The sequence below is a fragment of the Cuculus canorus genome, chromosome 10 (genome assembly GCF_017976375.1).
Source record: "Cuculus canorus isolate bCucCan1 chromosome 10, bCucCan1.pri, whole genome shotgun sequence".
Lineage (NCBI taxonomy): Eukaryota > Metazoa > Chordata > Aves > Cuculiformes > Cuculidae > Cuculus > Cuculus canorus.
In genome coordinates this window covers 8745620-8757692 of record NC_071410.1, presented here as the reverse complement: position 1 = coordinate 8757692, position 12073 = coordinate 8745620, and the positions used below count along the sequence as shown (strand labels likewise).

The following is a 12073-nucleotide window of genomic DNA, read 5'->3' as shown; positions in this document are numbered from 1 at the left end:
CATTCTCCTAGAGTGACAGGTTATGGAAGACTACAAAAACAAATCATTTGCAGCTTGTTTATTTTCCAAGGTGCTGAGTGTTTCACAGAGTCTCAGAGTAATTATGCGCTTATGCAATCTTGCAATTTCCTCAAAACTGCAAGACCAGAGAACATTACATGGACATTCTGCCATGAGTATAGGCATTACAAAATTAGAATAAGGGGAAATGCCCGTCATATAGAAACAAGGGGCTGGAGGAAAGGGAAATAAAGGTCTAGCATTCTTAGAACAGCGACTGTTTTCTACCATAAATTGCCTAGAAGTGAGGCCTCGGTTTCTTTGAATTGCTGTACATGAGTGTCTCTGGGGCTCAGCCATTGCAGTTGTGGTTACCAGTTCAGATAGGACCACTAGCACTGATAGAAATAGTCTTTTCCTTGTGGTGATTCACACTCCCAGCAGTCATTGCCTTCTACAAAAACCAAAGCCTCTGTGGTGAAGAGAATTCCAGGCTGGCAGCAAAATACTGCAGTACTCTTCCTCGAAGTGTGGGTGGAGGAATTAGTGTGTCTTGCACAATGTCACAAGCACAACTGTGGATTTCTGAGTAAGCATAACGCAGATTGCCCTTTTACATATATTTAACAATTTGAAGAGAAAGATCACCATATGCTGTGCTTTGTATCCTTTGCTCTTTTTTGTTACAGAGCTAAAAAGCCTTCATGGTGCCTATATTAAATTACTCCTTAATAGTTCAGCAGGAGTAGAAGGATAGAGATGCAAGAATTAAAACTTTCTTGACTTTTCATTTGCCACTTTTTGAATATGGCTGGACCACAAACCAGTGTGATTTTCAAGCCACAGGATAGACTGGATTCCCTTCCGCTTTAGTGGACTTCTGCTTTGCTTTTATGGTCATACGATGTTACCACACAGAAGTGTGCTCTATACTGCAGTAAAAGTGCTGATGCTGTTCTTACTGACAAAATAAATTCAGTTAAAAAGGGGGGATGCTAAACTCATTCTTGTACAAGATGCGTATGGGATGTCAAAAGACAAATCTGAACCAGCCCAAGGATTGCTTCGGCTGGCAATGAGATAGGGACTACTGATATCCTGCTGATACGGGACATTCACATCCTTGCTGGGTGGCCACAATGCGCCAGGCTTCCTGCACAGTGGCTGCAAGGATGATGGCAGACACAGGCAAGGTAACTCCGCCACCAAACCTCTCCAAGTAATTCCATTTTACCATATCTCTAGAAAGTGCAAACTGCTAAAACTTTGCAGGAGACAAGTATACTGACTTACTACAGCTACAAATATGTCCAGTGAGAAGATGTGATAGTCTGATTCTTTTTCTCACTCTTTTGAGTAGTGAATGAAATGATGAGACAAATAAAAAGAAGTGGAAAAAACCAATGTGATAGTTATGTTGGAAACAGTCTGTTTTATTTAAAATAACTCTAGGCAAATGATGAAAGTTGTACAGATTATTGAATTAGGCTTTGGAATTAGTGATGCAAAAGTGATAAATTATTTTCAGTTTATTCTCTGCTATAAAAATAGCCTATCGCCAACTAGTGTAAGTTTGTACTGGTTGTCACATTTATTGATTATATTTATACTGAAAGCCCCATTCCTTACCTGGCTTAAGACTTGATTTGATTAATTATGCAAAATTATCTCTGTGATTTCCAGCTTCAGGCACAACATTTCTGCAAAATAAATTCTCTTGTTGCTTTCCAGACCCAGCTTCTAAGCAACGAAGGCCACAATCCACTCATGAAGAAGGTTTTTGATATTCATCTGGCTTTTCTAAAAAATGGGCAGTCAGAAGCAGCTCTTAAGCACGTGTTTGCCTCTCTGAGAGCGTTTATTAGCAAGGTATGTAATGCATGACTCCAAAGGTGCAGGAGAATTCATATAGGTATGACAGAAGAGACCAGTATGCTTAAAATCCTGTTAAACTGATATTTTTTGTTGTTTGGAGATGTGCTTTAGAGAACAACTTCTTCACTCATTTAAAAACCATCCCAGATTAACCTGTTTGTTTCAACAATTATTTGTTGGATATCAGAAAACAAAAGGAGAAATTGTGAGGTATCCCAGCATTTGGTCACTACGTTGCCATTCAAGATTAGTAGCTGTTCAACCAAAAGCTAGTGCTTCTGGACTCTTTGTCAATATTGCTAACAATACTGTTGCTTGAATAATTCTTGTACTGACAAGCTGCGTTTGAAAGAGGGTAGTACTTGTTGAACCTCTTTCTATGCTTTTCTGAGCCCTAGTAGGCAGTCAGGCTATTTAATCCCTTGAGCACGAGCAGCGTCAAAGCTGCAGCTAAGAGCAGTGACTGATGCTTTTGCTGACATTTCCCTTCATGCTTGTCAAAACCTGCCGCTTCTCATATCTACATTTTCAAGACCAGATGTACATGCAAACTCCATTCCTGCCAAGCTGCATCGTTATCGTAAAGTCAAAAAGTATTGAAACCTGTCAAGTCACTTGAATGCGACACTTTATTAATGGGGTAAATCCATGTGGCATGAGATTACAGCCAGGCAGAGCACATTATGTGAATGATATGGAACAAAATGTTACTTCCAAAGGAGATCTTGCCCTTGCTGTTGAGTAAAGTTTGATTAAAGAAACTGCTAAGCTGTTTTTCAAAGGTGGAAAAAGTCTGTGCTATGTACTTTTTACTACAACCCCACAGCAAACTTGAGAGCTAGTCTGAGTATGGCCATAGCTGAATTTTGGGTTTGTCCTGAACAAACACATGAGAAGCAGAAAATGCAGAAGTCTTCCTAGCTACCTGTCTGACTCCAGACAGGGTGGTCTCCTATGACACGTTTTCCCTTGGGGCTTCTGAAAGCCTGCAGATTGGCAACCACCGCTCCCAGGAATCACTCAGTATTTCTACAGGGGCCAGTACATGATTATTGCTTTACCTTTCTTACCAGTTTTCTGCTTGGCTATGATATGCTCAGCCTTGAGATCCATCCTGCTGCAGATCTGCACGCACCCAACTCAGACACTTTCTCTGTACGTCTCTTCCCCTTGCTAGTCGAGAGCTTGTTTAGCCAGAAATATGTTTTGTGCCTTTAGCAAACAAGAGACCTTCCTTGCCTCCCTGGCAAATTTTCTGTGATTGCATAAATGCAAAGCCAAGCCGGCACACCTGCTCAAGTTGATCTCCGTATCAGTCTTCGAATCCCGGAGCCCTTCAGGGGTTCCACGCTTGTTTTCCAAAATGCTGGTTACAGCAACACAGGCTGTGTTCTTGGCTGCTGCAAGGATGGGCAGTGGGGTCCATTTCTTGGATTTATGCCTGCCTGAATCCATGCTGAATTTGGCATCGTGAGTCTTAAAAGATATGAAACATTGATTTCAGTTAATTTCTCACATTTCCGCTATGGCAGGACACAGCGTTGCTTCTGTAAAAGCAAGATATGAGCCCAGCAGATGGTATCTATAAGGAAGTGGGTTTTTTGCCAACCACGAGTCCCAAACTTCCTTTTAAGCCCTCTGAAGGGCTTTTCTAAGGCCCAAGGTGACAATAAAATAGCTAAAGAGGTGTGCATCACTCCATTTCATGACAAATACAAGGATGACATGTTTTCCTGCAAGTTTGTTTTGAAATATGACAGCTGCTCTGCTTTGTTTTGGGTTGCACATCACTGTTAGCTATAATAGTGTTAACTTCGAGGAAACCTAAAGCGAGTTATACCTTTGACACTGCTAGAATGGACAATTTGTCATTTTTATGGCTGTCTGTAGCTAATAATTACAAGAAAAAGAGGTCCCCTTTTTTACAGTCATAGCAAATGGTTGTTGCACAGGAAGAAACTCCTGAGATTTATTCTGCATCTCAAAACCTGTCTTAAAAATAGCTTACTTTATGCATTAAATCTGGTTACTTGATAGCCAAAAGACAAAAAAAGAAACATCACAAGGAAGCAAAGAACAAACAAAGTCTATAATTGTGTGCATGTTTAGTTTTGGTTTTGGACTGAACCCTGCTTGCATGCATGTGTGCCGGGGATTTGGGAAGAAACCTATGTCTGTTTTACTGGCTAGGAAGAAGCAACAAAAACTAGATTACATGTGTTTTATATACTAGGTAGACTACTTCTTTTTAGACTATCACTTACAGGTATTTACATATTTCCATGCTTGGGAACAGTCTTGAAATTAAGAGTTACAAAGGAAAACATGCACAGAGGAGGCGGCTCAGATAATTTGCTCTGCGTTAAAGAGCAGCTCAGACATCTAGCTGTGAGGCTGATGGAGATGCCATGTAGCTGTCTGCTCTGTGCTTTCCTGTTTCTCAAGTATTTGGGCAGAGTCTTCATACTGCCTTGTAAGCTGTGTGGCTCAGTGTAACTCCAGTGGGGTGGTCTTGCTCGCCACAGCTCCTAGATTCCTGTTTTGAGACCCTTCCCCATCACACCATGGTAGAGGCCACAGCAGTACATACAAGCTTTTCTGAATTGTATATACTTATGCAAGGAGTAAAGGGCCACAATTATACTTCCTAGCTCTGACTCAGAGGAGGCAACGGAATACTCTTGCAGTATTCACTGTCATCTCCCACGGGGAGAAGGTAGTGGAGCAGATAGAAGGTGGCTCATGGGCCATGCCCCGTGAGGATCATTTGGTCTTGAATGAACTAGGTACGTCTCTGAACAGACTAAAAGCATGGTTGCCTCTGTTGCCTCTTTGTGCTGGGAAATTCCCTGGGGCTGCTCCCCAGCTGCAGCAGAGGGAGCAGAGTGCCACTGTGCAATACTCTATAACAGCTTCTGCTCCCTCCGGGATGTGTTGGCGTCACCCCACTCCAGCTGGGTCTCTGTGGTGGCTGCGGAGGTGGCTGTGTGCCAGCACAAAACCCTTCCTTATTCTGCTTCCTTGTACCCAGCCCACTGTGGCCAGGGTGGAAGGAAGCCGTGTGCAGTGCCCTGTCCCCGCCAGCCACCACTCGTGACCGTGGCCAGACAGACATGCGCTGATGGTCCCTGGCTTTGGCAAGCCCTGCGTGGAGGCTGCTGCCCACTGGAGCAGAGCCCCGCTGCAGCTGGCTGCTTCTCAGGCGCGGCTGAGCTTGCCCCTGCAGAGATGCTCAGAAGTAGGTGTTTGGTAAGGTGATAGATGCACTACGGCAGTACGGGGTGCTGGTCTTCCCCTTCTGCTTTTCTCCATCCTGCTGCAGATCACTGAGTCCTGTTGCTAACAGAGATAGCTCACGCTATGGTTTGGCTTAATCCTGCTGGTCCCTGGAGCAGACTCTGTCTGGGGAGCCAGGGCAGGTCACTATTTTTAGGCTCCCTGGGACAAGTAAGTCTCTTGTTTATGTCCCTGAGGGCAAACACGATTTTAGGCTTTGCTGTGAGGACATGTAGAAGTAGCTGTGTGAGCATCACAGGTCATGTTTCCCAGAGAAGTCAGACTTCCGAGTGGCGTCCAGTGGATTTTCTGATGTTCCACATGGCAGCCTTTGGTGGGAATGTCTATGGAACCACCACTCTCTGCCCTGCTGCTGGTGTTTGTGGGTTTTGTAAGAGCATAAAACTTCTGTCTGTCCCACTTGGGGAGATTTTGCCAATGAACCCAAAAGATCTTGGGGTAGGTGATCAACAAACATACATGAGCGCATCCTCAAAGAGTATGACAGCAAAGGTCACATTGCTTCAGGAAAGGTGATTAAAAATAGGCCCAGAATTCATTCCCACAAATGCTCTCAGGCTCAGAACTCTAGCAGAAGCTTTATTTAGGCTGTCCAGGCTGGAGCCCCGTGTATTGCCTCATGTCCTTGCCCATCTGAGCCATGTAGGTGTCATTTAGTGGTGTATTTCCTAATGTTTGCATGCCTCTTGTTAAGTTTCCTTCAGCATTTTTCAAGGGAAGAGTGAACATGTGTGCTGCCCTCTGCTACGAGATCCTGAAGTGCTGCACTTCCAAGGTGTCCTCCACAAGGAATGAAGCCTCTGCTCTTCTATATCTGCTGATGAGAAATAACTTTGAGTTCACCAAAAGAAGAACGTTTCTGAGGACACATCTTCAGGTTAGCGACTGGGGAAAAACTAGAGAGCAGGATGCCTCAGATCAATATAAGTATGTCACCTCATATCTGCAGAGGATCTTGCCGTTGTTATATGGACAAAAATCCTCTAGACTTTGCTTAATTCCTGTTTCAGCAATTTGTCCAGGGCCCTTTCAGTAAAATACACTGCCATCAAGTACTCCCAAGTTGTTGAGTTCTTGAAATCATAGACACAAAACATATCTCTGCCCTGGAGGCTGGCCAGGATGAAGTGGGATGGGTGGCAGGAAGGTCTGTTGTTGAGGCAGGAGGAGAGATTTTCCTGGAGCTGCTTTTGCAGCATGATTTTTTTTTAAGCAAATGCAAATACCCAGCGGAACAGGTGAATACCATCTGGGTTGGAATGAGTCACGGAGGAAGGTAACTAATCTGCAAACAGGGATTTGTATTACAATTATTATATTGTTAATTCTGTGAACTTGCTGTTCCACAAAGCGCTTTGGTCCTCTGGTGAGTATCTATGCATGAGAGATTTGATGCTAAAGCCACAGTAACAACTGTTGCTTAAATTGTGGGAAAGAAGTGCTGTTTTTCTATGAGTGTTTTATATAAGTATGACAATAAAACTCTTCTATTAAGGCTCATTTAATTAAAGCCCATGCCCTGTTCCAACAGATAATAATTGCAGTGAGCCAGTTAATAGCAGATGTGGCACTCAGCGGTGGAACGAGGTTTCAGGACTCCTTGCTCATCATTAACAATTTTGCAAACAGTGACAGGCCTATGAAGGTAAGTTGGAGAAATTAAATCACACTGGGTGCTGTCAGCTATTAATACAAGGCTGGGAATGCACACAATAAAATCTTGTTTAAGGCTAACGATTTGAACTATGATATATAAGCTCATACTGGGCTGTGTTTGCTCAGTAAACATGTATTATGTTAACAGCAACAGGGCCAGGTAGGTCATGATCCATCTGTGAGGCCTCACGCCAAGAGGAAGGAGCTCTGCAATTCAGGTTATACTTTGCAAAGTGTGTTGCTTGCAAGGGTATCCAAGGAGCTTTCCAAGAACTTCCAGCTTTCAGAAGAATGACAAGGGAGGGCCTGGAACTTCCGTTGCCAGAGGGTAATAATTAGCAAGAATTAATTTTAATTAGTTCAGCATCAGTAATATTAAGAAAGCTGTATTTCATGGAGATTAATGATTGTATTTCTTTGAAAAACAATTATCTGTCTTTGCACTAGAATTAACAGCTCCTACCCAACCCATTGAACAATATATCATTATTGCTCCATTGCATACAGTGCAGCTGCCAAAGTAGGATGGAGGGAAGAGTTTTTACAGTTCTGTGATTGACCTAAAGGTGGACTGAGAACCTCAGTTAGGTGTCGAATAATGATCTAACAAAATTATAATTAGGATATATCTTACAAAACCCCCAGTTTTCTTCTGCACACAGATAAGGGTTTCACTGAGACGTACTTTGGTGATTGTATTTTACATTATGAGACCATCCTTATATCCAGTTCAAAAGCAAGACTATGAGAGAGATTTCAGTACACCAGAGAGAATGCTGTGCACAGGCACAAAGATAGCTAGGGAGCAGGAATACGAGCCAGGTTTATCATGGAGAAGAGGAAGCTGAGAGGAGACCTAACTGCTTTCCCATACAAAATCGAAGGCTGCAGAGGCAAGGTCAAGCCCTTCACAGAGGCGTGGGGTGGCAGGACAAGAGGCAATGGGCACAAGTTGCTACAAGGGAAATTCCAACTTTACTTAAGGAAAAAAATATTTTACAAGAATATGGTGCAGCCCTGGGGCAAGCCCGAAAGAAGTGGGAATTCTGTCCTTAGAAATTATGAAACGTGGACGGACAAGCCTTAATCTAACTCAGTGTTGACTCTGCTCTGAGCAGGGGATCAAAATGGAGCCTATGTTTAGTTCTCTCTTTGTTACATTCCTGTGGTGGGAAGCTCTACAAATGCCTTTGGTGCTTTAAGAATTAAAGAGTGACCACATCAGTGACTAATAAGCCAGATGTCGAATGACACGAAAAATACTTCAGGCATGGTTTACACAGTCCTGTGACATTCTCATGCCTGGAGCACCACTGTCTCACTCTCATAGCAGATCCTCAGGACACCAAAGTACCTGTTTCACTGCAGCGTGGGGAATGGCCGACTTGGCATCCTGCACATGACCAGGAGAGACTGGCCCTATGCACACCCAGACTGAAATGCCTCTTATTGCATATGAAATACTGTATGCTGTATACAGTGTGAGTTCAAGAAGTAAAAGCTAGTCAGTCTTACCTCCTGTACTCTCAGCATTTTCAGATTAGCAGTAAGCGGAGTGTTGGCTGAAGGGGTAGCAAAGCCTGGAACAGCATTTATTTCTGTATTTGCTTCTAATTACATTTGTTTTGTGTTAGGCAACTGCTTTTCCTTCTGAAGTCAAAGATTTGACAAAGAGAATTCGTACAGTGCTTATGGCTACCGCTCAAATGAAAGAACATGAAAAGGATCCAGAAATGTTGATAGATCTACAGTACAGTCTAGCCAAATCTTATGCAAGCACCCCAGAGCTCCGGAAAACGTGGCTGGACAGTATGGCGAAGATACATGTAAAAAACGGAGATTTTTCAGAGGTAATTCATGTAATTAAAAACATGGTGCACAACAAGACAGCTGTACAGATGACATTTTAATTTTCACTTTGTCCTTTGCAGGCAGCCATGTGTTATGTTCACGTAGCAGCCCTCGTTGCAGAGTTTCTGCACAGGAGAAGTAAGTGTGTACTGTTTGGGAGGCACAAGGACAATGACGCACTGATGGGTTTTGGGAAGATCAGAATATTTTTAAAGAGAAGTTTCTCTCAGTTTGGTTAATTATTTTAGAAACGAGCTAAAACCGAAAAAAAAAAAAAATAATGTGGTGGATAAAGCTAGAAGATAATTAGTATTTTTTAAGAAAGATATCCAAGAGTTCAAACACAAGCATTTACTAGGCTGGCTGGGACTGCTTAGACAGTCCTGCACTGGCACTCTGCTGGGTAAAATAAGAACTGACACATCATGTCTCAGTTTAAATGTTCAGTTATATTTTGCATTAGGAAATGTGCTTACAGGGGAAGCCCCTGTTAAAAGCTGGCTGTGAAGACATTCATCAGAAGTATCGCTGTAGGTGGTACAGAAAATTATAGAATAAAGCAGTCAAGAGTCAGTCCAAAAATGAGAGTATGGCTCTAACTATACAAATATGTAAAGAACAGTCAGAGTGTTGTGGCTTAATGCAAAACAGAAAGGAAGGACAGGCTTTTGTGTTCTCTAATAACACCAATTTGCAGGTTTTCTTTTAAATATCTGTTCCACAGTTCCTATATTGACTCCATTGCTAATTTCCATGTAAGGGAGTATTGTTGAAATGGACACATTTCAGAAAGTTAAGGCTGCATAAAACATGATTGCATGCACTTCCTTGGCTGGAAAGGTCCTAAGTGCCTTATTTGGGGATCTTGGATTCCCTCCAAATTCTGTAGTTTGTGTTGCCTAAGTGCAAAAAATCAGGACTTGTTTTTCTGATACAGATACAGATTTCATATCACTACAGAGGGGAGAGTATTGAAAGTTGGCAACTTTTTATTTACACCCCAGAGGCTACTACTTGCCAGGACCAGTGCTAAAGAAGTACTAAAAAAGAAGAGGTCCAAATCCAAATGAATATCAACTGAATACACTGTTATCTTTGTCACTGGCATTCTTTACATACGCATAGGCTGGAAAGGATTCAGTAAAGGCTGAACCTACTCAAGGATCTGGGGTACATAAAGAGCTGTGCTTACTGCTAGAAGCGTACAGTCCTATTCACTTACTACCTAGCTCTCCAGCACCCAGCAACAGCCTTCTCCTTGCATCTTCTGTGCAAAAATAGATCCTTGTCCTTCTCTCCTGACTTTCACTTTGTTGCAGTCCATTAAGTTGGTCAAAGATGACTTCTGGACAGCACACTGGAAAATCTGTTGTGCTTGGTGTTAGTTGCGTGCTAGGAATGACTCCCGTGGCAAATGGCTCAAGAGGTTCTGATGTGCTCAGTCTCATAGAGTAAATCAGTAGCAAAGATGGAAGTTAGGTCCCCTGCTTCTTGTAGGGCTTCACTGTTAGGTAGGCTTCCTCCCTGGCCTTTGAAGTATGACACATTTGACATATGTTATTCCACAAATCTGTTTGCTTTTGTCTGCTACAGAACTCTTCCCCAGTGGATGCACTGCCTTCAGGAAAATCACTCCCAACATTGATGAAGAAGGTGCAATGAAAGAAGACGGTGGGATGATGGATGTACATTACAGTGAGGTGAGGCCCTGTGGTAGAGGGAACAGGATATTTTATAGCTGGTTAGGATTTAATTTTAGGCTTTGTTCATATGAGCTTTAACAAATTATAGTTGTGCGCTGGCATCTGTAAGGAACACTGTTTCACAGCAATTCGCCAAGACAAATATGCATCGAAGGATTTTCTGTATACAATTTAATTGGTAAATCTAGTGTAAGTCCTTGGTTCCTTTGAAAGCTTTTCTAACAGTAAGACTGAAAAAGCTACAGCACAATCTTTGCCTGCCATTTATGCAAACGCTAATTCTGCCAGCACAGGGCAGCACAGCACGGGGCAGAATGCACGTCAGGCTCTGCTGAGTGATAGGTGAGCTTAGGTTCCTCTTGAGTTAGGGCCGTGCTGCAAGACACTACGTTAGCAGAACAATGCCGAAACCATAGCAGGGCACTGGGGAAGTGGGTAGATCCCATGAGTCACAAAGTCTCACAATTACTTCTGCAAGATCTCTGTACAACTGTGTTGAAGGGGTCCTTCAATCCAGCTGCCCAATTGCCCATTCATCAAGACTAGGCTTGGAGATCCTTAGCATCGCATTCCACTGCTGTTGCACCCATGTTCCTTGAATGTGTTTCTTATAGACATGTACCTCTGACTTCCAATGCTGCCATCTCCATACCCTCCTAGAGTTTTGGCATTCTCTTGGGGAGGTAGCTAAATAACAGAGATATACTTGCTCACTATTGTGCTAATGATGTATTCCAGCTTTCATTCTTAATAAATTTGGAAGGGCCAGGAACACACAGGATTTAAACTTATATAACTGTGGCTACTTATTTTGGGACCTGTGAAAGTATCTGAAGTTTAAATGGTTTTCTCTTTTACTGTTGACTGTTATTAACAACTCCCATTTGATGGATCTCATAGGAAGTCCTGGTGGAGCTGCTGGAGCAATGTATAGATGGCCTGTGGAAAGCAGAGCGCTATGAAACAATTTCGGAAGTTTCCAAACTGATTATCCCTATTTATGAAAAGCGACGTGAATTTGAGGTAGGCATTTTGAACTGGTTTGCATCTATCGGGTAATTTTCCAAATCACTAAGAAAACAACAGGAGGCGTTTTTAATTTTGAGGTTATGAGTTAACGGATTGGTGTCAGTAAATCACACACTGTGCTTTGTTGCTGGTCATTAAACAAATTAGTGAAAGCAGTGATCTGGAGGCTAATTATTAAAGCTAAAGGCATGGAAGACTTGTATAAGCGAATAATTTCCAACATCCTTCTCCTAAAATAAAGCTGTCACTATTCCATACGCTCATAAAAGTCACAGATTCTTTTTGATACTTGAGCATTTTAAGGGTTAAAGACAGTGTGTCGACTGTTCAAAGAAAGGACTAGATCTACAGGTAATTTAGTGGTAAGTGGAGAGGAAGGAAGGAAACCGTTACCAGCCCTCTGCCTTGCTCCTTCCCGACACTGCTGTGACCATGCTTCAGTGAGGCTGTTGCTGAATACTGCTCCTCTTTCCTTACCTGTCTCAGGGAAAGCTTTGGCCTATTTTTTCATCGTAAAGCTGGTTTTGATCAGAAAAAAAAAATTTGGGGGTAAAATACTGCAAGCTGCTCTACCCTTAAAGGCTCAGTCAGGGAACATCGAACCATAGAATCATCAAATGGTTTGGGTTGGACGGACCTTAAAGATCATCTAGTACCACCCC

The 12073-nt window shown here is 42.6% G+C and overlaps 1 protein-coding gene across 6 annotated transcripts in view; it reads left to right on the top strand.

The window, feature by feature from the left end:
* The window catches only part of DOCK11 (dedicator of cytokinesis 11), an 81013-nt gene that overhangs the window by 56106 nt on the left and 12834 nt on the right, over window positions 1-12073 (top strand). For all 6 annotated transcript variants that reach the window (XM_054075359.1, XM_054075358.1, XM_054075357.1 and 3 more), the window contains 7 exons: window positions 1732-1869; window positions 5867-6049; window positions 6704-6817; window positions 8463-8678; window positions 8760-8817; window positions 10273-10379; window positions 11283-11405. In XM_054075359.1, the coding sequence (XP_053931334.1) occupies window positions 1732-1869; window positions 5867-6049; window positions 6704-6817; window positions 8463-8678; window positions 8760-8817; window positions 10273-10379; window positions 11283-11405 (939 nt within the window). The remainder of the gene's footprint in view (window positions 1-1731; window positions 1870-5866; window positions 6050-6703; window positions 6818-8462; window positions 8679-8759; window positions 8818-10272; window positions 10380-11282; window positions 11406-12073) is intronic.